This window comes from Mastacembelus armatus, chromosome 16, assembly GCF_900324485.2.
Source record: "Mastacembelus armatus chromosome 16, fMasArm1.2, whole genome shotgun sequence".
Classification (NCBI taxonomy): domain Eukaryota; kingdom Metazoa; phylum Chordata; class Actinopteri; order Synbranchiformes; family Mastacembelidae; genus Mastacembelus; species Mastacembelus armatus.
The window spans coordinates 9180898-9208648 of record NC_046648.1 but is presented as its reverse complement, the minus strand read 5'-3'; the positions used below and the strand labels follow the sequence as shown (position 1 = coordinate 9208648).

Below are 27751 nucleotides of genomic sequence, written 5' to 3'. Positions count from 1 at the left end.
TTAGTTCAAGGCGCTCAAGCACAACTTCAGAAGTGCAGTTTGTGGTGCAGATTCCTTTTTTGATTGCATATCTTTCTTAAGAATGGAAAAAAACTGGAACCAGTCTGTCAGTCTTTAAGACTACTTCTTGTTTCTCCTTCATTCCATGCATCCTGTGTAGATTAGTCTGTATAGCACCAGCTTCTCTGTGTGTCAGATGACCTGTTGAAATCATTGCGGTGCAGTGTGCCTGTTACCATGGCAACACAGGCTTCTCTCTCGCTTTTTTTTTTTTTTTTTTCTCTGTCTCCCCTCCCCTTTCATTTCCCCTCCACACCAGAGCGAGGTCATGTGACTGCTCTGACGTCAAGAGGCAGGCAGACAGAGGAGCAAGTTAGTCTGTGGGCTTTCAACAAACCTGCTCAGGCTGAGAGTCTCTGGGAGTCTGTCAGTCACCATTAGCTCTGTCTCAGTCATTCACTCATCCTCTACTCCTTCTCCCCTGCTGGTCTGTCTCCTGCTGCTCTCATCTTTCTTTTCCTCTGCTGCTCTCCTTTCTTCTCGCCTGTTGCTTGTTCTTCCTCTTCTGCTGCTGTCACAAACTCAGTCTAGAGTGAAAGTGCTGGGTGATGGACTGCTGAACGGCTTGTACGTCGCTACAAAGTGAGGTAGGCTTCCTGTGTTTTCTCTTTGTGTGTGCATTGTGTATGTTAGAAGCCAATGGAAGTGTGTGCAGCAAGTTAAAGCTGGATGAAGGAGATCTTTTGAATTCCATACTTTTGCAGAAAGGAAGTTGTTTTTTTTTTTTTTAGGTGAATTCTCCTAAAAAATAGTGAATGAGACTTTGTGTACATCAGGGCACTCTTTCGGTTAGACTGAACTTTACTTATATACGTGCACAGATGTAGTGTGATGTTTGCAGTTTTGAGGAAGACTCCCGATTGTGGTGTGAATAAGACTCGAAGGCTCGCTGCTTTCTTTCTGGCCAGATCTGTTTTTGAACCCCCTGCAGGAAGTGAGTGCATGACAGAGAGAGAGAGAGAGGAGGAGAGTTCGATCATTATGGGGGAAGAGCATGTTGTGCGTTGTGTAGCTGGAAGTGATGGGCAGCTCCACATGGCTTTTCTTCCCAAAGCGTTGCTAATGTTAGAGGCAGTGGTGTGAGCTAGAGCTGCTGGCTGTGTCTGCCAGAGAGTCAGAGGCAGAGAGGGGGGCAGAGCAGCTGCCACCTGCCCCCTCAGAGGGGATGGGAAAGCCTCAGAAATATGTGCTGCAAAAATCGAACTCTTACAGTCTCAGGGTTTTGATTTTTTTTTTTTTTTTTTTTCTGAAGAAATAAATAAAATGGTTATATAAAGAGCTGTATATATATATATATATATATTTTTTTTGTTTTCTTGAGGTGTGTGTGGCTTGAGAGCCCCCCACCACCACCACCACCACCCTCACACACACCCCCACCTCGCTCTGTGCCTCAAACAAAAGCAGGCCAGCCCGTATTTAACCCGAATAGGGTGGAAGGGAAATGTGGATAACAAGTGGTTTGGATCTTTTTTCAGTACTTTACATTTCTCATTCTCTCCTCTTCCCTCTCTCTCTACTTCTGATCTGAACTCATCTGTCGTGAGACTTTATCTCTTCCGCTCATTCCCTCCTCAGCAGTGCTCCGCTCCTCCAGCTTAATGAAGTGGAAACCAGCCAAGAGCATGTAACAGGTCTTTGTCACTGTGTCTGAAGTATCGTAGTCACAGATATCCCTTGACTCCATTTAATGAAATGCTTGGCACTGTGTAGATTTAGACAAAATTAGCATTTACTTTCCTGATTCGATTGGGTTTATGGTTTAGTTTTAACATTATGCCTTACATGGTCCATTTGAATACAGTTAATTTTTTAATCACTGGATACCAATAAGTTAGAAAAGAGCAGGCAAACACACAGAAGAGTTTAAGGTGGTATTATGTGTTGCACTAGATGGTAATTTTATTTATATTTTTTTTTATAATTCCCTTCAGAGAAAGAAATGAACTTAAAAGCAGATTGAAAGTTATATGAATATTCACATTTAATCGTGTGTGTAAGTTATACATACCAGTCTTTCTCCTGGGTTTTGTGTTTCTGCTTTTATGTTGAACAGTTCCAAATGTCATGTAGGTTTGAGGGTAGATTATTTAGATGTGTCGTCCTGTTGTGAAATAAGTTGTATGAATATCTCTAGGACATTTTTCAGTTTAGAAAAGACTAATGGGATGTTGGCCTTTTGTTCTATGTCCATCTCCTGAAATAATACTTTGTTTGAACCTAAGCACAGTTATCAAATGTGCATGCGTTTGTATGTTATTTGTGTGTTTCAAGCTGGGTATGTCAAATGGTCTTGTATAGCGCTTTTCAAGTGTACTCGAAGCACTTTTACCTAGTTGGCTGCATTTACCCTGATAAAAGCCACAGGCCCCCTGTAGCATACAGCAGTTTTGTGTGATATCCTGCATCAGTAAGCGGTTGTCTCAGAGCATGTCGGTGTGCTGCTGAAGATTGTCACACCTGACAGTGTGCAAGACGTGGACAAATATAACATCAATCAAAGCACAATTTTTCTGTTCTGTTCTTCACTGTAATGTTGCATGGTAAAAGTTAAGTATTGAGCTTTGGGGACTGAAGTGAAAGTGATGAAGGTAGCAGTTGTAGATCATGTATGGTATGTTTGCTTTTATCTTGGTGCTGTTTTGGTACAATGGCATATTGGTTTTGTGTTTTTAAAAAAAAAAAAAAAAAGATATAGAATTTTCATGTATAAAGCATCCAAACCGTTAAGGATGCAGTAGTGGTGATGTTGGATCTAAGCATTGAACAGGTTAGTGGAATTTATCATGTAAATTTTAATTTTATACTTGAAAAACAGCTCAATACGCATGCACACACACACACACACACACACAATAGAACAGAAGAAATGGTATGACTGAGTGCAGTGAGATGGTTACCATGGTATTTGTTCATTTTGTCCCCCGAGCAGATGACAGCCAGGTGAGGTTGGGCATGGAGTAAGACTGCAGTCTCTCCGTAAGTCTAGAAATGCAAAACAGTTGTAACTTCCTGTAGCCTTAATTAACAGTGGTTCGCATTTGCTAGCTTCTGTGTATAGCTTAGTCAAACATCAGCAAATAAATAAATGACACAGTTAGCAATGCTCATTTATTTTGAGCATGAGGAAAATTATATATTTTATTTATATTATATATTATAAATAATTATCAACCTAAAATCTAATATATTCTGTGCTGTCTTGCTCAGTATCAGTAGTCATTAAATGTGTGTAGTCATTTGAAAGACAGAATACATGATTAAATATGGTAATCAACTGCTTTTGGTGGCTCAGTGGTTAAAGCAAAAAGACAACCACAATGTGGTTGATTCCTGTTGGGTACCAGTGTTGCATTCCACTCATTTTCTCTCCCCGTTTGCTATCTGTATTTTTACCATTACTATCAGGACAGTGTGTAAGGTAAAATGTGTAAGGTAAAATGCCTAAAAATTAAAGAAAAATTTTGGATTCACTGCCTGATACCTTGCACCCCCACTCCTTCACCAAATGATTGATTGCAAGCAAGTCACTTTTGGGAGCTAAAGAATAGTGTTTGTATTTTAGTTATATGAGAAACATCTTCTGCTGGTACACTAGCAATTGAAAATACAGTATAGCAGATGATGCAGTATTACATAATCATACACTATAATTTTTTTTAAGGGTGGCCATTTTGATGGCTGCCAGTGTTCATTATCATCTGTATAGCTATTACCATCAGACCTCAACAGATAGAACATCTGCTCCATCTCTGTAGCTGTGTGCGTACGAGCTGGTGGGTGAAAATAGAGTGGCAGCTACTCATGCATATCATTCTCTACGTAAGCCAAAATGTAGATGTTTATATGTGCCCAGAGCTACGGTGTCTCTGTTGATTTAGGATTATATGTTATTAAACAAAATGACTTGTCTTTGTCCTGGTGTTCTGCAGCAAAACCTACACATTCACTGTATGTGTTTATGCCCACATCCGTTTAAAAACCTGGAGAAAACAGTACAGTTCTGTTACACAAAAGCTCAGCTAAACCACATGCACCGGTGCTCTTTAACATCCTGCTTTGTACTTAAGGGAGTCTCATGTAACACTGGTGGAAACTAACTTGAAGGCAGTTTATATAACTGCTGATTTATGACCAGAGTCAGAGATGGAGGCAGAAACAGAGCAATAGAAAGAAATAGTTTAAGTGAGGTATATGCTCAGAGATAAGACACTTAAGGAGGCAGTTACATGTAGATGTTTTTTTTTTGTTTTGGTTTTTTTTCTGCCTGGACTGGTTTTGAGAACTGTGCAGTGTTGCATTAATAAATATTTAACAGTGACAATGGCACTCAAATCGCAAAATATTTATGAAGTTTAAATTCTTGACTTTACTGAACGATCACACATTTGGCTGAAGTGTGGAAATGTTACCCAGCGTGTTCACTGCACTTAGATGACATCTTTATCTGCGCTCGCCATGCAGGTTGTGTTTATAGTTCACGCTAGGTGGAGTGTGCTTACTCACTGATTGTTATAGCACCTCCACGCTAGTCAGATGTGCCATTCAGACAGTGTAACTAAAGGTAGAGTCAGAAGTAGGGTCCCTTCAGCTGGCAGTCACTTTTATGTGAAGGGCTGCATATGCACTCTCACAGCACGGTTCACACATGTGAAATCAAAAGGTTGGGCCAGTAACAGCTGCTCTTCTCTGTGAATGAGACCTGACTTTGCAGCACTACGCCCCCCCTGCTGAGCTTGACAGATTCAAAAACAGCTCATGTACTCTACAGCGGAAAGCTGAAGAACTCAACTTTATACAAATTTCCTCCGACAGCCAGGTGAGAGCCAATCACAATCATGTAGGTTCCAATGGAAGCACAGATTTGATTACAGCTCCACTACATGAAAGAATTGTAGACAAAATGGAGGAAAAACATGTCCCATCTTCAGCTTCGGATTTCTGCCTATTTACCATGGCACAACGTCGTGAAAAAGAACGTGTGATGGGCAAGAAAGTGTTCAAGGCAGAGCACAGTGTGCAGATTTCCTGTTCAACACAACACAAAATGAAAACTTTAAATTCACCAACCACCAAGTACAGCCAGCTATTTTATATTTGTATGTGTGAACACACCATTACTTCTACTCAGGACTGCAGCATAAAATAAATAAATAAACCCACTGTGGCCCAAAAAGCATTTTCCCAATATCTTCATTTTGTTTTCTGTGTTGTGATGTGTTTTTAAGGTTAGATGGGAAATTCACATCTAATGAAGAGCAATTCATTCTGTAATGTAATACGATTTATAATGTTAATTTAAGCTCCAGTAAATTCTTACATAACAGGTATCTGTAAATGACAATATGTGCTTTATTACGGTGTGACTCTAAATTACCTGTAGGTGTGAACTTGAGTGTGAATGTTTGTCTGTGTACCCCACCTCTCACCCAATGTCAGCTGGAAATAGCTCTAGCCCTTGGCAACCCTTGATGTGAGTAAGTGGCATAGAACAGCCAATTAAAATGCGTGGCACCAATAAAGCCACCAAAAAAGTGCAGAATTCACTATTCCTTACCTGACACTAATCGACGATGAGTTTCTTTACAGATTATGCGAACTACTTTTCTTTCACACTTGTACATATGCACTTAACATAAGCAAATTTCATTATAGGATTTCATAATTTGATGATTTTCATGCTGTAAGCATGCTATGCAAATGTAGATTTTCCTTCAGTGAGTAGCTGTGGCCTTAGTTGACTGTTTATCTTGGGCCATATTCGACCTAGAAATTAGTTTATTAAAGTTTCCATATAAGACACTGGTCATAAGAGAACACGAATAGCAGTAAATAAATATACAAGTTGAACCACACTTCAGTGCTGGTTTTGAGGTACAGCTGGTCACCCACCCTCTTTGTCATTCCCTAGTCAGCTTCTCTATGAAGAGGTCAAATGTCACCGGGGTGCAGAGCACTCTCATGGATTGCCAGCAGCTAAAAGGTCCTACATAAAGCCTTAACCTATAGGCTCCCATGCCTTGGTTAGAGAGAACTATGGGAAACAGATGTTCTATTTTTAGTCACAGAAAGGAATTCACACACACTGTCATGTCACGCTGGCCGTAAGAGACAAAAGGAGGAGTTCCTTTTCAGTGAGCTGCTGCTTTCGCTGTTGCTCAGTTGGCTCTATAAGTTAAATAATTCCATATTTCTCGGTTTGTAACTTTTTGAGACAAGTTTCATAGGATTCTGATTAATTTATTATTACTGCTATAAATGTATTTGCAGAGTCCTGATGCTGTAAAGTGTAGCAAGTAGGGTTGCTTTGGTCAGGGATGTAGCTATGGGTAGCCATGTAAAAGTAAAATACAGTTACGGAAATTTAACTTCATATGTCCACAAATTAAATTGTTTATTAAAACATTTCACAAAGGTTTATAACAAATTTTAAACAGGAAAAACAACCAATACTAACATTAATAGATGAGAGCTTCTTTTTACAACAGTTTTCCTCTCATATGTTGAGGGCAAACACTGAGCAGTAGAATTGCGTCAATCACATTACTCAAAATTACCTATTGCTTAGCAGTGCATTACAAAATGATATTGCATAAAGGTTTTGCAAGGTTTTAACTTTTTCCTGGAATACCCTGCTTGCTCTTGCGTACACTAGTGTAAACCATTCAGTAGAACCATTTCTTTAGGGCTAAATTTAGTATATGAGCTCACTGGGGCTGAATATGCTTCATGCTTGTTAAGACCCAGCCCATGATCACTGTCTAGACTGGGATATAGACCTTGTAGACGTTTTGATGGAATATTGAGTTCCAGGCCACTGAACTCTCATCATAGACTAGGGCCTTAATAATACAATAATTCATCCCTCGTTCCATAGCTTTATATCAAATTTGACCTTTTTCTGGGAATTCCTACTAGAAAATGAAAAGTATGCAGAAGTATGTAATAAAAATGCTGTGCAGTCAGTGAGAAGACCTAGCTTTTTTTTTTTTTTTTTTGTTTGTTTTTTTAACCTTTGACATGTAGCACAAAAGCAGCTCTCAGGCACTATGTAAGATACTGAATCATTCACAACATCACATATGAATAATTTCCCATAGAGGATGTTGCAGATGACAGCGTGGGAGCTAGGAGCAAATGGATCTCAATACACAACTTAGAATTCCTGTTTGCTTGCAGAGATCTTTGGCAGTCAGGATGCATACCTTAGTGGGGCATGTGAGTGCTATCACTGAAAAATCCCTTGAATGAAATATCTTTCTGCAAAAATGCTCTCCATAGCTGCACATTTGTTGTGCACTGTCAGAAACAGAGACGATATTGTGGATAGTAAAAAGAGTCCTGATGTGCGTATTAACCTTTAAGTTATTGTGGCAGTTGTTCAGGGTACTGATAGAGATGCTGTAAGCCCACACAGATTAGTGTTTTACTGATGTTGCTTTTGACATCTTTCTGCACAGACAAATGTTGTGTTGGGGGTTTCCTACACTGTTTATAAGATGATTTCATAATCTGTGATTGGTTTTCAACACAGTAACTGATACTTCCTCTTAAATCGTCAGTCACTCTACATTAAGTATTTACCTCTTGACACTGTATACAAGAAGTGAGTTTGATTGGTAACAGCACTGGTGGATGTGTCTAATCCAGTCTTAGCCCACTGAGTCCTTTAACCCATAAGTCTTTGTATGTGTATGTACATGTACTGTACGTCTTTATACAAAACAAGGTGCTTCTTCATATTTATTGAAAAGTCTTGAAAATGAAGTAATGCCAAAAAGTAATAATACATAGAGGATTACACACAGTGTGTCATGCTATACACTTCACCACCATAAACAGGAAACAGCTATAAAAGTTGCTGGACCTTTAAATCCCCTACTATAATTGTAGAAACTAGGTTTCTCATTTAAAGTACATGGCAAAAAAATTTTATTTTTCTTTTGTATGCACTGTTGTTTGTGCATTCTACAAGTAGCTGGTGTTAAGGCGACTCCTGTAAACATAAAACATCAGCATTCTTTTCACAAGAAAAGGAAACACACTTCAGGCTGTTCATGAGTGTCCAGAGCTGGCTAAAAAATATTGATTTAATTATTAATTAACATTAATTATAACATTCCAGGACATTTTCACCGTTTCCTAGTTTCATCCTGACCACTGACCTCTACTGTGTCGTAACTTCCGTTCTGTTTGTTATTTTCCATGATGTTATATGCTGTTTCTATATTTTCTTTGACCACAGGAAGCAGGGCAAGCTTTGTTCCGTCCCCAGGGGCAGTAAAACATCTCCAGGCTCAGGCTCTGTCCTAGTCATGTTTTCGGTTTCTTTTTCTTTTTTTTTTTTTCCTCCCTCTCTGATTTCTACTCTCTCATAATACGTCAGCTGTTAGACATGATAGACCTTGCCCTCACTGTGTAACAAGCATACATCTCCAGCTGCTCTTATAGTGGCTCTGTAAACATCTTTTATCAGGTATAATTTATCTTTGCTATATTTTACTGCCATCCCACTTCATCTTTCACAATGCTATTGGAAATTTGTATCCAGCAGGTATGACTGAGTGGGTGGCAGTGCCTTTTTATCATCAGTCATCGGTTTTATGGAAAATTCAGCTGGAGGAACAAAGCAACACAGGCAGCAGTTGGTGTCTAAATATTTAAGTTGACACTATATGTGGGTTTACAGGTTTTATTTAAAAATGTTCATGTGGAGTATTTCCGTAACGGTATTTATATAAGACTATGACTAGACTAGACTATATAAGACTATGCCATGTCATGCTCTGTTGGATTTGGGTCTAGTAAACCCGACCAAACTTCTTGCAGTGAAAGCATCATTTTTACCACCACATATTCTGGACTTTGAGTTTTTTTCTGTATCTTTTTGTTGTTTTGGGGTTGCATTTGTTGGTATATGCACACTGTGAATCTTGTAATGAAAGTAAGAAAAACATTACAGTTAATGTGGTGAAAATTGGCTACAGCTGCCAAGATCTTTTGGAGATTGGTACAGTGAGTGACATGGACTACACAGAGTGGAACCTACTGCGTCTTTGGTTTCATTGAAATGTAGCTATCCAGCAACCATCTAGGCAATGCCAGCAAGCTAATTTGACACTGAATCAATTGGGAATCATTATTGCCCTGTTTACATCAACAGGGAATGTTTTTTAATTGCTATGGATGTGTCCAAAACTTTTCTCTTTTAGTGGAGTAGATGATAATAGCACCAGTCATACTATCTGCCAAAGGACTTCATTACTGTTGTTACCATTGCAGAATACAATGCCCCCTGAGCAACACTGGCATCAACAATAACAAACTAAATTTTTCAAAAGTCCATCTTCATGCCAAGTTTCCTACAAGAAGAAGAAATACACTGGAGCTTTCTTACATCCAAGTTGTTGCTGAAATTTATGACTCCTTAATCTTATGATTAAATCTATGAAGTGTTTTTAGAAGTTCATTGATAGCTAACAGATTTTCGCTTTTATCTAGAATGATTTTGTTTTCTCTGCACTTATCCTTATTTTTAAGGATAAGTGATAATCCTTATTAAAATATCATCCGACAAACACGAGATTCTCATAAAAACCAACCCAACTTGTCAAACCTGACTCAGATGGGAAGTTGCTTAACCCACTGTTACCCTAAATGTTTACACAGTTGGATTTAGTAAAAGTGTTATATAATTTTATATAATACCTGGAAAATAACACAAAGAACAGATTAAGTAGATGGACAAGTCTAATGACCACAGATCTCTGCACAGTGACATCATTGATAGTTATATAATCCTTCAAAATGATTATGAAATTGCCTTGAGGAAGTGTGCCGTCTTGTGCTACTCAAAGATTCCCTGTTTTTCTCCTGAATCGATTGGCTCTGTGTGTGTTTGCCTCCTCCTCCCCTCCTGATCAGGTCTGTTACCATAGTAACCTAATGAAGGCTCAGGAGTCCATTTAAAACTATAAAGGCTGAAAATAACAACTGTTACATCAAGCAAACCAGGTACCAATCTGAGTCAAATCCCTGTCAGTTGTTGTTGTTTGGTGTTGATTTGATAAGAAACAGCATGTCCAAGTATGGTCAGCTTTATTTCAAAAGAAATGGGAAGCATCCAGGAGTGCAACCCTAGAAATGTTGGCTTTAGTCCAAGTAGTGCAAATTCATCTGCCCCCTTGGGTTGCTCTCTATTGAGCTACTGCCTGGCTGTCTGCCAGTGCATGTCTGTGTTCTCCCACCTCACTTCCCTTTGCCAGAGCATTGTTAGGAAGTTTGAGGGGAGGGGTTTCTCCTTTTGGAGGCCTCTTTGGAGTCAAAGTGCCTGTTTATATAGTTATGGCTTAAATCCTTATAGAATCAGCATGTGTCACTAAAAAAAAAACGTAAAACTGATTTATTGGTGATTCAATTGCTTAAATTGTCATAGGGTTTTCCTGCTCGGACAGGAAAATTGAGAAGAGAGCTGTGTTGGTTAGGGTTCAGTAGGATGCAGGCTGGTACACTCATCATCTGTTCATCAGCATTTGCTTTCTTATTTTAATTTCTGTGTTTGTGCATGTTAGTGTACTTCTCTACATCACCTCCCCACTCCCACCCCTGTTATGCCTGCTGTCCATTGTTTTGCAGAAAAACCAAGTGTACACTGTATGTTTGTCAAAACCAGAAACTCCCCCTGTACTGGGAACAATGTCTTTCTGTCATATTAAATATCTTTCTCATCTACTCTCCACAAACCTAAACTAATACTGATTGCATATCACAGTATCTTTGTGCAGCCAGCGTCATATTATTTTGGAGGCTTATGAGAAACTACTTTGCTATTCAATTTGCAAATTTAGTATATGGCTCAGATTTCCATTTGGAAGTGTTTGCAGTGCGATGAATAAATAACATTGTTACTGTTTAATCAGTGCAATAAGCATGCCTGTATTTCCTCTCAGCATCTTGATAAGCCACAACTAAACAGAACAAAGGCACATTAAATTAAAACTTAACACCATGTTTTGGAGAGTAGTTCAGAAAGTAGAAATCAGATTGCCAAAGTAACATTGGTTTATATAATTGTAATTGTGTATGTGTATATATATATATATATATATATATATATATATATATATATATATATATATATATATATATATAGTGTGTATATAATTGTGTTTGCATACTTGCGAATCTAATAATAATAAATTAAAATGGAGGCCTCTTTCACAGTTAAAAAAAAAAAAAACACAGGATATCAAATGGTAAAAATATACCGTATAAATGCAACTGTGATCCTTCCACAGTACCAGTTACCATAGAACATAAGCTGGCAAAACTGTACCCATCCGTTGGTAGATATATTTGTATAACTTTTCCTATAAAATTTTCCTCTAATTGTAACAAGCTGCACTGCTTGGCTACATTTAAGACAACCTTTACACAGTTCTCATGACATACTGGGTCTGAAAATGCAAACATCAAAGAATTCATCTCCTGACCTGGGAGACAGACATTGTTTGTCCTTAGGTTGTTCTAAAGCTGGCATGTTGGAAATGGCAGGGTCTTCATTTTCTTAGTCGTCTCGGTTCACTGGATTATTTAAACTTTCATCCCATCATCTCAGATGGTCACACAGACCCTTTTACTGGACTTCTCTATCTGAGATTCCTTTTTGGACTCTGGTGCAGCTTGACCCTTATCTCCCTTTGCGACTGATGCGACTATGTTTGAGAAAGGGGGGAATTAAAGGCTAAAACATTGAAATATGTGGATGATTAGTTTCTTTGTGTCTTTTGTGTGGTATACAGTAGGAAGGCTGGTGATCTGCTAACAAATTGTAACAGTAATGGTAAAGATGAAATACCTGAGTTGCCCTGATGACCTGGGTTTAAGGAGCCCAGCATTAGTTGTGTTGTTGTTGCATGTTGCACCCTGTCTTGATTTCATTTCCTGTCATCACTAGACTTTGAAATATCTGTTAAATCTTTAAAATTACTAAATATCTCCTAAAAATATAAACTTAAGGTTCCCATTGACGTTGTTGCTTGTACTCACAAACACGATTTTGTTTCTTGATTCAATGAAAATTCATTGCCTACGCAATCTAATAACAAATGTGAACATTTTGATAGTAGTCTGGTTAAGTTGTGGTAAATACTCTAATGATATTAATTTATCACTGTGAAGCGACCAGGCTGGAGTGGCTGCACCAGATGAATGATCCATGCAGAATAGGCTGCTGTAAAGTCTGATCATTTTGTGTCTCAAGTGTTATTAGACTCACAGATTCTCTTCAGAGATTATGAATCCTTTGAGTCACAAGTAAAGAGTACCACAATGTGCTGAAGCTAATAACACACACTTCGAAATAGCCATGTCTTTATTGAAAACAGCTATCAAACATTCACAGTCCTGGTGGTCCTGATAGCCAAGTGGTTTCTGCAGATGCCATGCATGTATGCACATTGTCTCCCACTCTTGCTCTGCCTCCTTTTTTTCCTGTTTGCCTCTGCACACTTGTGAAATGAAGGCAAAATTTATTATTTCATTACTGTGACATAAATGAAGATCTGTCTGTAATTAATAAGACAAATTTGTACACAAATGCAGGTAATTCCAAGAGGTTCCTTCACTTTTTTTTTTTTTTTGCCACTGTATGTGTATGCAGCACACCCAGAGAGAAAACTCAAGATTTTGACTCAGATAAAGTTACTATGGTAACTGCAGTAGAATTGCTTCGTATGAGAGTGCATTAATTGTGTGTAGGTTGACCTGAAACTGAGGGTGAAGAGTATGGAAATAAGGTGGAGGAGAAAGGTAAGGAGTTTATGAATGGGAGACTAGAAAGAAAGAAGGATTTCTTAGGGAAGTGAAAGTGGGATGGATTAAGGACAGCTGCAGCTGTATGCATTCAAATGGTTAAAAGGAAGCTAAAGTATATAAAGTCAATATTGTTTCTGTTTGCCTCCATGTTTTCTCCACCTTGCTCACTGGTTCCCCTCAATATATTCGGCCAAGCCATTAATGTATTCATACAACATTAACATCAAGCACAGTCTGCACAGCCTTTCATCATGGACAGGCCTTGTGGTTTACATAGAAATTGTTTTGTCCACAGAGAAGGTGGCTGGAAAATATCTGCAGCTTAACTGCTGAGTGAATGTGTGAAGTGGTTGGGGTGTTATAACGTGAATGTGAATTTGAGCCATGGAACCAGTTTTGCCCAGACTCTATTTGAATCTGAATAACTCTCCACTCCTGTGTGCACAGTTAATTTGAATGATTATAAAAATGGGTCCTGCTGATGCTGCACTTGTTGGAGATAAGCATCAGAGCACCTTGAGTTTTCTGTTTGTTACATGAATGAATGAATGTGCTGCACAGCAGCTAACACATGGATAAATATGGTTGATGGTTCATGGAAGTAGTGTGTGAAGGAACCAAATGGAATTTGAACCCCTATTAGCTCATCTAAGTACACCTACAGCAGATTTTTGCCATGGAATTTGAGCATTGCCTGTTCTTGGAAAGTTATAAAAATGTTTAGGTACACCACCCCCAGCCCAACTGTGAGAAAGCAGCTTTCCAACGTTATTTGACATTCTGCGCAGCACCCTGAAGCGTGCAGCAGCCTCGAGTGGGACAGACGTGTGTTCTGTCAGTCACCAGTGCCCACTCATTTTAATGTCAGCTGCTGTCAATCTCATAAATACAGAGGAGTGGATACACAAGCTGTTGTTCTCTTTACACCCAAAGACATATCCTTTTATTTCTGTTTGTCTATCTGTAACAACACATAACAATTCTAATCACAAAAATAAGCCCACTGTATGACCCTAGCTATTCCAATGATCCAGTTCCAAGAGATGAGAGTACAATTGCAAAATCACATATAAAGACAAATAGCTGAAAAAAATCCATGACATCACACAAGTCAGCTGCCAGCAGCATCCTTGTCTGACCATGTCATCAGGAGTGGCAGAGTGGCAGACTGGAAATAGAGTGTATAATACCAGTTGACAGGACACAGAGGATTAGTAATTGGGCCTGGCTTTGTAAGTGTGTGTAGGCTGTGTTAAAGCAGTGGACAGGGTTGTGGCTGTGGATTCCTTTAGTGAAGGACTGGTGACAGACAAGTATAATCACTCTGAGGGTCAGTTGCTGTAGCAGCATGACACCTTAAAGAGCCCAGTAATTGCCATGAAGTAAAGAGGTTTTAAAATTACAACAAAACCCTCAATTGTGAAGTTTCACCTGACATTATTTTTCACCTGAAAAAAACTCTTTTTCCTTGTTACTCTGCCTTATGTTTTTTGCTTGCCTACTTCATTTTGTAGAAGCAGATGCAAAGGAAAACAAATAAACTGAATACGCCATGGAGAATCTGGATAAAACCACCACTGGTTAAATTTCACGTCGGAAAAAGAATCTGCAAATTGCAGCAGAGAGCTTGGTATGGAGGCTAGAACCTCATTGTTCCTTCTGAACAAGCTTTGAATCCACATTAGGTTTTGCTGTTTGGCCATTAAACTAAGACGCATAGGAACCAATGTCTTTGAGAGCATGCTGAAGTTGACATTTAGCTCAAAGCACTTACTGTGCCTAAATACAGTCATAAAGCTGCTATCATGTCTGTAAAATTTTAAACTTCTGTCAGTAAGCCTCTTGTATTCATATCTGGTTCCACATGCCCCTGAGAAACTCTTTTTCCTTGTTACTCTGGATTCCTGTTTCCAGGTTATCTTGTTTTTTATTTAAATATGTGCAGATAGTTGAGCTGCTATCTTTTTCCTTATCTCCCATTCAAACATTTTCAGTATGTTGCTGTTTTACTCGCTTACACTGCGCAGTGTGACTGTGCAAGCAAAAGTCTGGGATTTGTGAAATAATGCCGGGCAAAAATTGTTCTTCCTTTCATTGGTGTGCCATTTATCTGATTGCTCTCCGTTGTCATCATCATGTTTACCAAATAAAGGTCGACGCCCTGGGCCACCCAGCTAAATGTTTTATATGTTAGTGTATGGTCTGAGCTCAACCTTTGTCAGATAATTGAACCCTGATAAGTTATCACTTCTCACATTTCCTTGCTTACCTTTCCTTGGTTAGACCTTGACTGCACGAGGTCTGCTTTGATTTGATTTAACCTGCTGGTAGGTGGAACTGCTGAGCCCTCACTCTGTGTTTAAGGATTTTACTTGGTGGTTTTGAGTACACAGCATGTGGCATATGTTCATACTTAAAACATGATAAACTTCAAAGCTTGATGTACTATAGTCATTTCAAAACACATTTATGATAACCCACATATTAAAATATGGGTGTGTATACTCTCTAAGCATACATGGCTACTGTATTGGAAGCACAATCTCACTGAGAGCAGGAGTAGGCATTTCCTGTTTGTGTCACCAAAAGGCCAGATAAAAACAGAGCCAGAACTCTTCTCCTGTGTCTCTTGTCACTTTTTGTCTCATTATTTCCCTGGTTTAGTCTTAACTGTCCATTTGTCTGTTAATCCTTTTGTCTGCTATGAAAAGAGGGGATTTTTTTTTTTTTTTTTTAATTATAAAAAAAAAAAAATGGAAGCCCAAACTTAAATTGGCAAGCCACTAAAAAAAAAAAAAAAAAAAAAAACAACTAACTAATCACACAAATAAATTCAGACAACGTATGTAAAGCAACTCCAATAATGTAATATAGCTCAATCTTATTTTAAAACTTAATTCAGAATATTTTTGGAGCTTCCTTTTCTATATTAACATTTTGTGTCATTTTCATTTAATTCTAGCAGTTGTTATTTTAAAATGTTGTACTTCGAATTGTATCCAGTTTGTTTTGACATTTTTCCCAGTGACCTTGGTCGTTAACCAGTCACATAACCTTGCCCTGTTTGTCTTGATGGCCAGACCTCACAGTTTGTCTGTTCCATTCGGTGTTATATGACTTGTAGATTGTCTTGTCGTTTTTAAGCTCCAAGTCATTAACTGCTCAACTTGACACCCATCAGTCATGTTTATGAGTACTATGGCTTTTATAGTCAGAAAGTTATAGTGTGCCTTTATTCTGACTCAGCTGCATTTCGATGATGACTCATTATTGTTAATTTTGAGTAATTGTAATATTTGCCACTTCACATGAACATTTTAATCTACTGCAAATGGGGACTATACATTGTTACCCAGTGTATTAACATTGACACTACAAACACTGAAACTGCAATTCCAGGAAAAGGATTAAGAAACTCTTCCTCTGGAAAATATGACTCTCAATGATATTTGTTGAGCGGCTCAGCTTAAATATCATTTGAGTGCACCACCTTTTTCTCCCGGTGCCTCAAAGCTGAGTTTAATGTGTGTGTAGAGATTTTATAGACTAATTAAACCCAGGCTGGACATATGGTGCTGTGTGTACTGAGAGTACACAAAGCTGTTTTCCATGGAAAGTTCCATTAGTTTGCAAAAAGGGAGCGATTGCAGTTTTAAAAAGGATATTGCCTGGATAAAAGCATCGCTTACAGTCTTGATTCATACCTGGATGAAGGCATGTGAGGATGTAAGAGGTAGGTAGAACCTAATAGATGTGTCATAATATTTCGTTTTTTGTTTTTTTTTTGTTTGGTTTTTTTTGGTTTTTTTTAGTATTTTCTGTACACCTCATCGTGATGAGTTGATGAGAAAAAAAAACAGACTGGAAATGATGGTTGGTAGGTTATGGATATGGATCAAATATGTGTGAAATTCTTGCACTTTACCTGCTGCACGAGTTGAACAGAAATTCCTCATTGCTGATAGTAACATTAACTGCAGGGAATCTTAAACATAAAATGCACAACTGAGATTTTTTTTTATTATTCTCTGAAATATTATAAACATAACAAAATGTGTTTTTCATCTAAAGCCATCAATCTGCCACCTTCATCAGCTACTACCAATCTCACTAAAGATGTGAAACTGATCACTTAATTTGTCCTATACATTTTATACAGCATTACATTTTATATGTGTGATGAATAGTTTTTCTTCTTTTCATTCCTGTTCTTCAGCTGGGATACAAGAAATGAATAGGCTGTTATGTCACAGGGTAAATTGTTAATGTCTTGCCTCATCCTAAAACGATGCCATCTCACTTCTCTTCCTCTATCCCAGCTGTGAGCAGACTGATTGACAGGACCGACAGACATGGGGAAGCAGAACAGCAAGCTCCGTCCTGAGGTGATGCAGGACCTGCTGGAGAGCACTGACTTTACTGAACACGAGATCCAGGAGTGGTACAAGGGCTTCCTCAGGGACTGCCCCAGCGGGAACCTCTCCATGGAGGAATTCAAGAAGATCTATGGCAATTTCTTCCCTTACGGAGATGCTTCAAAGTTCGCCGAGCACGTCTTTCGCACATTTGATGCTAATGGCGATGGGACAATAGACTTCCGGGAGTTTATCATCGCATTAAGTGTGACATCACGGGGAAAGCTGGAGCAGAAGCTGAAATGGGCATTCAGCATGTATGACCTAGATGGGAATGGGTACATCAGTAAAGCTGAGATGCTGGAGATCGTACAGGTGAGTGTCCATGCAGGCATGTGAACACATCATTCCCAGTGTATGTTTGTGTATAGTTACTACACATAGAACACATAATGCATATGCATAACAGGTGTCTAGAACATTGATAAATGCACAAGCAAGACAACAGGAAGACCTGGAACTGTGCCTTGCAGGGAAGAAGCTCTTACAAACATGGAGCTGCATGTGCCTCTATCTAAGACATGATATCTGAGTGATGTGACATTCATTTACTGCCAGCTTTTAAATGTCAGCGCGCTTAAAAGATGCATTTAAATATTAAGATTAAATAGAATTGTTCCTTGTCCAGCCAACGAAAGCAGTTTTGAAAACAGTCGGGGATTAAGGAGCTTTACTCCCTTATAAATGTGGCTTCATGTAGAGCCTTTATCTAGAGCATAGAAAGGAAACTATCTTTTCCGTCTGCTCTGCCTTTTTACAGGATGCAATGGAACAAAAGCTCAGCCTAATCTATGTCTGCTAATGCATCTACTGTAGTGTATATATGCTCTCCATTTGAGATTTTCAAGGGTTGGCCCCTGTTCAATGTTTTTTATTTATTTATTTTTAGAAAGCTTTCCAAGAAAACTTTCCAAGGGGAAATTTGTCTTGGGTACAGAGATACAGAGTTGCTGAAACACAGCATTACACAAAAGACAAAGACAAGACAAGCTAGTTAATCACATATAACCACAGTAGCAAAAATAGTGAAAATAGAAATAAATAAATCAAATTTAAAAAAAACAAAACAAAACATCTGAGTAAAAATTAAGATAGTTGGACTATAGAGTCATGTAATGTTGTGTTTACATGTGTATGTTGTAGTTAGCACAACATTAGCATATTTTATAAAGCCTACTTTCTTTCTTTTGTAGCTGCCAAAAACAGCCTAATACTAAAAAAATGTTTATACTAAATCCCAGAATGTGTTAAAAGTCCTGCATGTTAACCTGGTTTATGCATTAAGGTAATGGAGGTAAATGTCAACTAAAATGCCCAGTGGGCTTGGCAGGCTTTCAGAGGTTTTTACAAACATCTTAGCACATCCATTGGAAAAGGGACTCTGGAAAATTTGAGAAATCCTGGTTATCTTGTCATTAGAGGAGGAGTGCGGGGAGTGCAGATGGCATTTCCAGCACAAGAACTCCACATGTAAACACATCATTGAATGCACATGCAAGTGCAGTATATATCAAAGTGTATGCCTGTGCTTGTCTGTGTGTGTGCGTTTTCCCCTCTGCATTTGCGTAACAGCAGCAAATTTCTCATCTTGTCTTTGGATTGGGGGTCCTTTTAGAAACTGGAAGCATTTGTAAACTGTGTCAGGACAGGAAGATGTGCACATACACATACAGAGCCACAGTTAGGGGAAGACAAGATGAAGAGAACAACCAAAGCAGATGAGAAGACAAGATATTATGATAGAGTGGCCAAGCATAGTAAGGCTGGTCACTGACTTTGACTCACCTGCTGGGTAGGTAGGCTAGAGTGGGTTTATCTGCATCAAGAAACTATGCTCATGAGAGCAGTGGCAGTGAAGGGCTCATGAATCACACTGAATAAGAGGACAAGAGTGTTGAAAAGGTGATAGAAAGAAGGAACAGGTGTGAGGTTTGTTAAAGGATTGCAAATAATAAGACAGTATTGTCCTTCTAAATCAAATTTGATTGCAGCTTTTGAAATATAGACGCAGGTACTCTGTGTTACTCATTAGAATGATCATTCCTCATTGATGAAATACGATTTTAGAAAAAGCCAGAAGCCATCTTAGATTTTCTCCAAGACACACAGAAATAGACATGCAAGCATTTATTTATATACACAAAAGTTTTCAGGTAGCACTGACCTCTGAAGTTAAAATGAGCTGAGCTCAAAGTCTGTAGGTAAAGCTTGCAGCTTAGTGTGATCACAGTTTCTGCTTTCAGTGGTATCAGAGGTGCTGCCATGGTTTCAGGTTGTTTGGTAGCTGCCAATTTAGCTACACTGAAGTGGAAATACAGCTAAATATTTTCCTGTTTCTGCTTTGTTCAGGAAACAGCAACCAACATGTGTTAAATCAAAATTAATGAGATCAAAATCTGAATTTCTCAAGTACCAATGACTTTCTCATCCGCCTCTGCTGTGCTTTGAGCAGCGACGACAGCTGTAGTTACTGTTCATGCTCTTCTCTGCCCAACCTGTGCTGTTGTTCCTCAGAGGATTAAGTATTTTGCACCTCAAATGCCAGTGTATAGCCAGTTTCATGGACTTCTCCATCTATGACTGATATTGGTACGACATTTTCCAGTGCTTCATTTAATGAACACTGCCATTTCTCCCACAGTGTTCTCCATTCACACTCAGCTCCATTTGCCATAGTGACTGGGAGCTAGCTAACGCTTTCCTGCAGAAAGTGTGGAAATGCTGGTGATGGTCATAATTAGCCTTGTTGTCAGAGTAATTGAATGAGATGGATGAGCCAGACTGGCTCATTCTCTTCACATAATGACAAAATCGGAACACAGGGAGAAAGATAAAACTGTCTCATCCACTCATCAATAAATGATATGTAACCTTTGAAACACAGCCATGAGCACAGCAGACAGGCACAGAGGGAAGTTCATTGTCTCAGCAGGCCAAAAAAAACAAAAAAAAATATAACAAGAGAGCATTCATACCAGTAATTTTGTGAGATTGAACAGAATATGACTAGATGAATAGAACATTGCTCAGGTGGATAAAGCAGCCATGGGACATTCAGACGCAAGACTCTCTGCGCATATGGTTGTTTGTTAGTGTAATAGAACTGGTGCTCAGCTGGCTCTGTCGACGCAAGTAAGTCTCAACAAGTGGGCGACCTCCTTCTCGCTCTCCTAAACTCTGCCTTTTTACATGTCTCTCTCTCTCTGTATTGTCTGGTGTGATTTAGATGTAGAGAGAAAATAATAACTGGCATATTTATGTCATGCTTTTCTCCTCACTCTCATTCAGACGTGCCCAGGTATTAATCCAAAGCTTTGGTTTAATAGTTATGTGCTTTTTTTTAATTTTTTTTATTCTCTCTCAGTTGGTCCTCACTGAACTCTTTGCTCAGGCTGTTTCCATCTCCGCAGGAGATGATGTTTTGTTCTTGTCTGGAGCGCCCCACTGAGAGGATATGAATCTTGCTTTTTTTTTTTTTTTTTTCCTCTTTGGGGTATTCAACTTGTAGAATGGATGTTGCTTAGATTGCCAAAGACAAGACAGACAAGGAGAAGTTGCTGGCACAGAAAACCAACAATGTTGAGGCAGTTTTCATTAATCAATTTGTGAGAAAAAAGTGTTGATGGTATGAAGTGAGAGGGAGGAGACAGAGACAGCACCTCAACTGCAGAATATACAGCAGTTGGCAGGTTGTTGTGTGAAGAAAACAAAAAAGATTTTTAAAAAAAGCCTGGACCAATTTCAGCAAAGGTTGTGGTCAGCGGGTAATATGGAAGAAGGCATCAGACCTGAATAAATAGTTTGACTACTGATGCAAAAGAAAGTAGGCAGGAGAGCCTATTGGATCAGTTATTTTTCAAGTTATTTTTGTAAGAGAGAGTGTGAAAGAGCAAATTAGCAGGTGAGACAGAAACGTATTGTTACTGATCATAAGAACAAATGCAAGAAGCATCGTTTCCTGAACTTAGTATTCATGCTAGTCTGTGTTTTTGTGCCCAGCATGGCACGCACACAGGTGGAACGAGTAGAATGAACAGTCGTGAGCTTTTTTCAGATGAAGCAATTCAAAGTGAGTTGTTGGTGCTGCTGTGCTGACATTAGACATCTCAGAAGTACTTCTGCTCCTAAAACGACATCAGTCCGCTGCTGTAGTCCTTGAAGATTAAATTCTTTCAGCAAATGAAGGGTATAGAAAGATCAGAATTACGCTTAGAAAGTAAACGAATGATTATATGATTAATGAATGAATTTTAAATAAGCACATAGTAACAAGTTACTAAAGCTGCAGCTCCTGCTGTGTGAAGTGCCATTCTAGAGTGCAGAGCCATTATGCATGACAATCCACTATGTTTACCTTCATTAAATCATGTGCAAATGACCCCAGTGCTGCTACAAAATACATCATGATCCTTTCTCTGTTCTTTGCAGTTTTTTTTTTTTTAACAGTTTTACTCTTGAAGTGGTTAAAGTGTTGAATACTACTTCCACAACAACATGATGCAACATGACTAGAATAAATTAAAAACGGAAATAGCATTAGATCCATACAATCATATAAACAGCTTCAGCAAACTATTTTTATATTTTCATATAAACATTTTTTTCTTTATTTCTGCCACTGTTAATTTATGATATTATATGTTTTGTGTTCGCATCATGCAGCATCTGTCTCTCAGTGCTCATCAACTTATTTAGGATTTGGAATATAAGGTTATTCCACTGCACTGGTCTGGATTAGACCAGCAGTTAAATCCCCATCACATAATATTGGCTACCACTGTGACCCAGGAGCTGAGTTGCCCTGCTACTGTGTAATAGGAGGCATAACCAACACCTATTTAAAGCTCCCGCTGCACTATAATCACAAGCAGCCATCCTCTCTTCGTGTCAGCTCCGATTCCCCTCAAATCTACCTCCTTATTAGAGACAGTGTGGGCTGTGATTTCACTGTTTACTGGCAACCAGCCTGCAATGCAACAGAGAGCACAGGAGACACAACACTGATAAATAGTCTGTAAGGGAACGTGTATGTGTGTATGTTTATCTCCACTCTTTGCTACCTCAACAATGAAAATGTAATCACCGAGCAGTGAACCTGTGGCACACCACATGCTATAGTAGATTCTCATCTGTGCTGAATATATGGAAGCCCTGAGAACATACAGTGACTTCAGAAAGTATTCACACGCCTTCACTTTTTGCACAGTTGTGTTGTAGGTTTCGTTTTGAATGGCTAAAAATTTCCAATCAATCTATATTCAGAAAAAAGAAGTTAAGAAATGTTATCAGAGTAACACTAAATAAATACACAGCATGCCGGAGAAATATGTTTTCATCCTTGTGTTGATGTCAAAATGGGACAGCATTGAGATGTTTGCTTGGAAACTAACACTGTTTGATATCATCAGTAGTATTTCTAGACCATGTGAACATCGAGCAGAGTAATCTCATAAACATTTTATTTTTATTTAACCTTAACGTAACCATGAGGGCTCTAAAGATCCATTACCTCTTTTACAAGACAGACCTGCCTAGTTATCACATTGCCTGCGCTACTGACCTAATGACTGTCATTCGCTCATTCACTTTACGGTGTATATAACAGACCTCTAACTCAGTAGTGTACTCTATATCAGTAAATATAGATTTCAATTTGAGCCTTTTTGAATGCATAATTTTACATGTATAAGATGTGATACATCACCCTGTAGTGTCATAAACACAACTTGTTAGTTGTTGTTTTTTTTTTTTTGGTTTGTTTTGTTTTTTTCTTGCTGACACAATGTAGTGAATACACCCAGAACTTAATTCAAAAACTTAAACACAATGTAAAATGGTAAATTTGGTGCACAGTATAGTAAAAAAAAAAAAAAAAAAAAGTTCTTTTGGACATAGCCATAGTCACATAAAAAATAGAAAATTAGGTTCATTCAAGTTCATCAACTGGAAGTCCAAATAGTATGTTTTGAAAATGTAATAGCCATGGAAAATAATACTTAGAGCAAACTAGCAAACTCTGTCATAATGTTCTGGCACAAATGTTGGATGCAACACATAGATATGTCCATTAGATATGTAGATATACTAGTATAAATCCGGGCTTGTAATATTTGTATTATAGTTAAAACAAATAAAAACCTAAATGACAAATAAAATAAAAGGGTACAAATAGCCATAGACATCCACAGAGTTCTGACATTCCTAGAGGATTCCTAGTTAGTACCACAATATATTCACTTAAGAAATTACATGATGTGGAAATCTGTATATGTTGTGTCCTTATGTAGGCAATCTATAAGATGGTGTCTTCGGTGATGAAGATGCCAGAGGATGAGTCAACACCTGAGAAGAGGACAGAGAAGATCTTCAGGCAGATGGACACTAACAGAGATGGTAGGATCACATCATCTACTGGTATTTGTAGTTCAAACTTATCACCTGACCTGACTTGTAAAGACTTTGACTATTGTCTTTTTCAAGATACCATTATAATTTTCTTACTTGATTGGTTAATAAATGTGATGTCGCAGTGAAATGCAACATCACATTTAAAATGCATATGTCTTTGAAAACTTGCCACTGTGCCCTGGTGAACAGACCCCAGCTGCTGTCATTGTACGAATCAACCTCTTTTACACACACACGCAAGCAATTCACACCTGGCGCATGATTTTAGCACTTCTGTCACGCACGCTTGTATTGTAAATAATACACAAACACCTCAGCAAGACAGGATGAAGGGAGAGATGGACAATGAGGAACTCTTAAGTTGTGTGGTTAGAAACAGGAGGTGTTGCGGCGAAAGAGGAGTTGGTTGGAGGAGAGACAAAGAAAAGTGACAGCAGAACGACAGCAACACAAAGGGAGAGGGTTAGTGCTGACCTGCATGTGGAAATGTGCTCTCTTTCTTTGGCTACTGCTAAAGAGAATCACAAATAGTAAGGAACACACTGTCTGCATGAGACAGGCAAATTACTATTACAAGCATGGTCCAAATAAAGAAAAGGCTTCATAACTCTGCCACCTGCTGGTGAGACCAGAGCAAATGCTGATGTTGTGAAAGGTCTGCAGTGAGAACAGTCTGAAATTTTCTCACTATGAAATGTGTGTTTTCTTTATAATCTCAGCAATGTTCTTCAAAAAAAAAACTTTGAATCCAGTCACAAATCCTAGTAATGTGTTTACATGCAGTGTTGCCCTCATTACAAGTTGTCCTCTTTTTACCTGTATATTAATCCTGTTTTTGACTGTGCCATGCATTTATGAATTAGAAAGATCTCATTTCTCCCCTGATTTCATGCTTGTGTTCCAGGCAAACTGTCTCTTGAGGAGTTCATCAAAGGCGCTAAGAGCGACCCCTCCATCGTCCGCCTGTTGCAGTGCGACCCCAGCAGTGCTGGGCAGTTCTAAACCTGAGGCATCAACATAACCTGTAAGGCTCACATTCAGCATCTGCACCTGTGGTACAACTCAAGTCATAGTAAAGGATTCAGTTCCTTTAACCCGAAATGTATTTTAACTGCAAAGTGTAGCAGGTTCAGAGAGGTGAAAGCTACTGAAAGTTCTGATGCTCAGGAGAAGCTGCTTCTGTTTGAAGTCTCTCTAGAATAAGACTATTTCTGAAGTTCTGTCTTTGTAGGAAGCTCTACGAGACCTCACTTTTTTTTTTTTTTTCAAATTTAGGCTCTGTACAAAAGATAAAACCCAAGAACGTGTATTATATGTACATTATATATACAAGGTTTATAGTCATTTGATGTCCACACATCTGTCTATAATTTTGTGACACTGAACTGACCTGTTTTCACCAGCGCTAATCTTAACTGTTCACCTTCACTTGTCTCCTCACAGTGCTTCTTTGGGTGGCTCTAAATGCCCTGAACTCTCCACTATGGAGCAGCGTGATGATGAAGAATGACAAACTGATAACGATGAAGAAAACAGGCTTTCAATTTGCCCTGAGGACTTCAAAGATGGGCAAAGGAGTCACAATCTCCAGTCCCCCCCCCCCCCCCAAACACCCTTCAGCTAAACCCTGCAAACCCCAACAAAGACAGAATCTGAAGTCTTTTCAAACCCACATCAGGTTATCTAACCCCACTGATTTTAATTGACCAGGTATGTCAGAGTATAAAGACGGTCTACAGTAAGTTGTATATATACAGTTTAAACTGGAGTCTCTGTATCAGTGTCTTTGCTTGGCTGCAGCCAGGGTGACACAGAGCCTGTCACTCTAATGTATATCATAGACAGAGTGTGTACATGAGACAGTAAGAGAGAGAGTCACTGATGGTGTTGAACAACAGGGCATACTGTGGGAGAGATCATTTAATCTACAGAGGACTTGTAAAGCTTGTCCTCCATTCAGAACGAGTACTGCTTTTAGTTTTCTCTTTTCTACTGTGAGAATGTGTGTTTGTGCATTTTGCAAATTCGATAGACTTTGTTTCATATTTTGTGCTGGGACGACAAGAACATGTAATGTTATGCTACTATGCATATGGACCCTTATCAGTAGTTAGATTTTGTGACGTCTCACTGATGTAATTAAGAGTGAAACATCACTGTCATCCATCGATTGTTCTAGTTGTTTTTGACATCAGTATGCATTTGACAGGATTTTAGAGTTGCAGTGCATTATTGCACTCTAGCTTAAGGTAAAAAAGAAAACTAGCCGTTAGCCTTAAGTATTTGAGTACAGTGTAGATATTGTAAAGTGCACCTAGATCTACAGAGCAAATTCACATCATCCAGAATCTTCATTTTAGAATAAAAGTAATAAAAAAAAAAAAAAAGTTTATTTAAACTGTTGCAGGATATCAAGCATGCAAACCAGTTTATTTTTGACATTTACTATGTGAAGAACACTTCACTAATTTTGGATGTTTTTAAATACCGCATGTTGAATCAGTTGAATACAGGGATGCATAGATTAAGTAACACATATGCATGTGACTTCTGCGCATGTGTGTATTTTTAATGTTTGTTTATGAGTATCAGTGGCCAAACAGCCAGTCACCCCTCCAGCACTGTGCTTGCTTCTGTATGTTAATATTGTCAACGTCAGTACTACCGGTGGTCGGTGTTATTGACAGCAAATGGACTGCCAAAGCTGACACATCTAAGAGTTCATATAAATAATTTCATGGAAGGAAAGAAAAAGAGGAGCATGCACAAAACTATATACATATAGACACTTGCTGCTTAGTGTGGCTGCTGGGTGGTCAGAGCTGACAGATTTTTTTTTTTCTGTTTCAGTTGAGCTCAGTAATGAAATTACCACCCAGATGTATCTCAAATATTAAATAAATTAGCATTTTTGAATCCCCCACCCCTTCTTTGCTCAGGTGTGACAGAAAACTCCCAAAAAGAAAACAAATTTGTCAAACTTAGTTATGTGAGAGTTCACCCATGAGCATGAAATGAAACTGAGCCCTCCCTCAGGGTTGCGCAAAGCCGTTCTCCACTTTTTGCATTATTTCCCAATCAGAAAAGCTTTGAATAAATAACTGTTTTTTTGTACAAAAAAAGATGCAGAAAAACAAACTACGAATCACAACTACTGCCGTGATATTGTCACAATGTGTTGCTTTTACTGTATTTCTAGGATTTTTCTTTAATTTCTTTTTACTTTTTTTTTCTTTTTTTTAAAAAAAAAAAAAACCTGAGTCAGGTGCAACATTTCTGTTAAAAACACAAAATTGTATCTTGTGGTCAAGTGCCAAAACAAAAACAGTATTGTATAAATTTCTACTGTGCAATTGTTAACTGTTGAACAAAATGTTTGTAATTGTTGCATTTTGTAGGGTTTTGTATGGTATCCTGTATTTAGTGACTGCAGTTGTAGAGCACAGGATTCAGTTTTTTTTGGTCAATTTTAAAAGGCAAGAATTAAATTTACAATTTGTGTGCACGCATTCGTGTAGTCTGGTTAATTGCGCAATACTGTGGCATTATTTACAGCCTGATGGCTTAAGCAGTTTGCAGATATATTGTATCAGTGAATATGTTGTCCCATAAGTAAACAAAACATTTCATATAATTTTAAACAGAACCAGTTTTGGCATTAGGCTACATAGTTTGTCTATGAGAAAGAAATGTTCCACATTTTTCTTTTAAAAATAAAAAAATATGGTTCGGTACAGTACAAAACTGTACTCAAAAGTACAGTAAAACTTTCCACCACAGGTAGTAATATGGTCCTTGATATTAAAAGGTTGTACAATTCTGCTTTTTGTTGTTGACTAGTACTGGAAAAAGTTTGATGTAACTCGGAATTGATGGGAGTCTACTCCTGGTTTAGCTCAACATCGGCTAGCTAATGTTAGCTTGTTACAAGCTTTGTGGAGCTTTGCAGTCTGCACAACATGCAACAAGCATTGTTCATTGCAACCATGAGACTTGACTGGGACTTGTGACCGGAGACTTGAGACTTGACTTGGGACTTGTGACCAGAAACT

General features: G+C 38.4%; 1 protein-coding gene across 4 annotated transcripts in view; it reads left to right on the top strand.

Moving 5' to 3' along the window:
• The window catches only part of ncalda (neurocalcin delta a), a 53972-nt gene extending 26768 nt beyond the window's left edge, over positions 1 to 27204 (top strand). Inside the window, exons 1-5 of one of the 4 annotated variants that reach the window (XM_026293527.2) lie at positions 351 to 647; positions 17196 to 17606; positions 23579 to 23684; positions 24604 to 24723; positions 25143 to 27204. In XM_026293527.2, coding sequence (XP_026149312.1) covers positions 17229 to 17606; positions 23579 to 23684; positions 24604 to 24701 — 582 coding nt within the window. In that variant the 5' untranslated portion in view covers positions 351 to 647; positions 17196 to 17228 and the 3' untranslated portion in view covers positions 24702 to 24723; positions 25143 to 27204. Of the gene's footprint in view, positions 1 to 350; positions 648 to 1673; positions 1695 to 15801; positions 16610 to 17195; positions 17607 to 23578; positions 23685 to 24603; positions 24724 to 25142 lie in introns of those variants that run through there. The other 3 variants (XM_026293529.2, XM_026293528.1, XM_026293526.2) reach the window with 3 other exon arrangements.
• Positions 27205 to 27751: the final 547 nt, after the last annotated feature.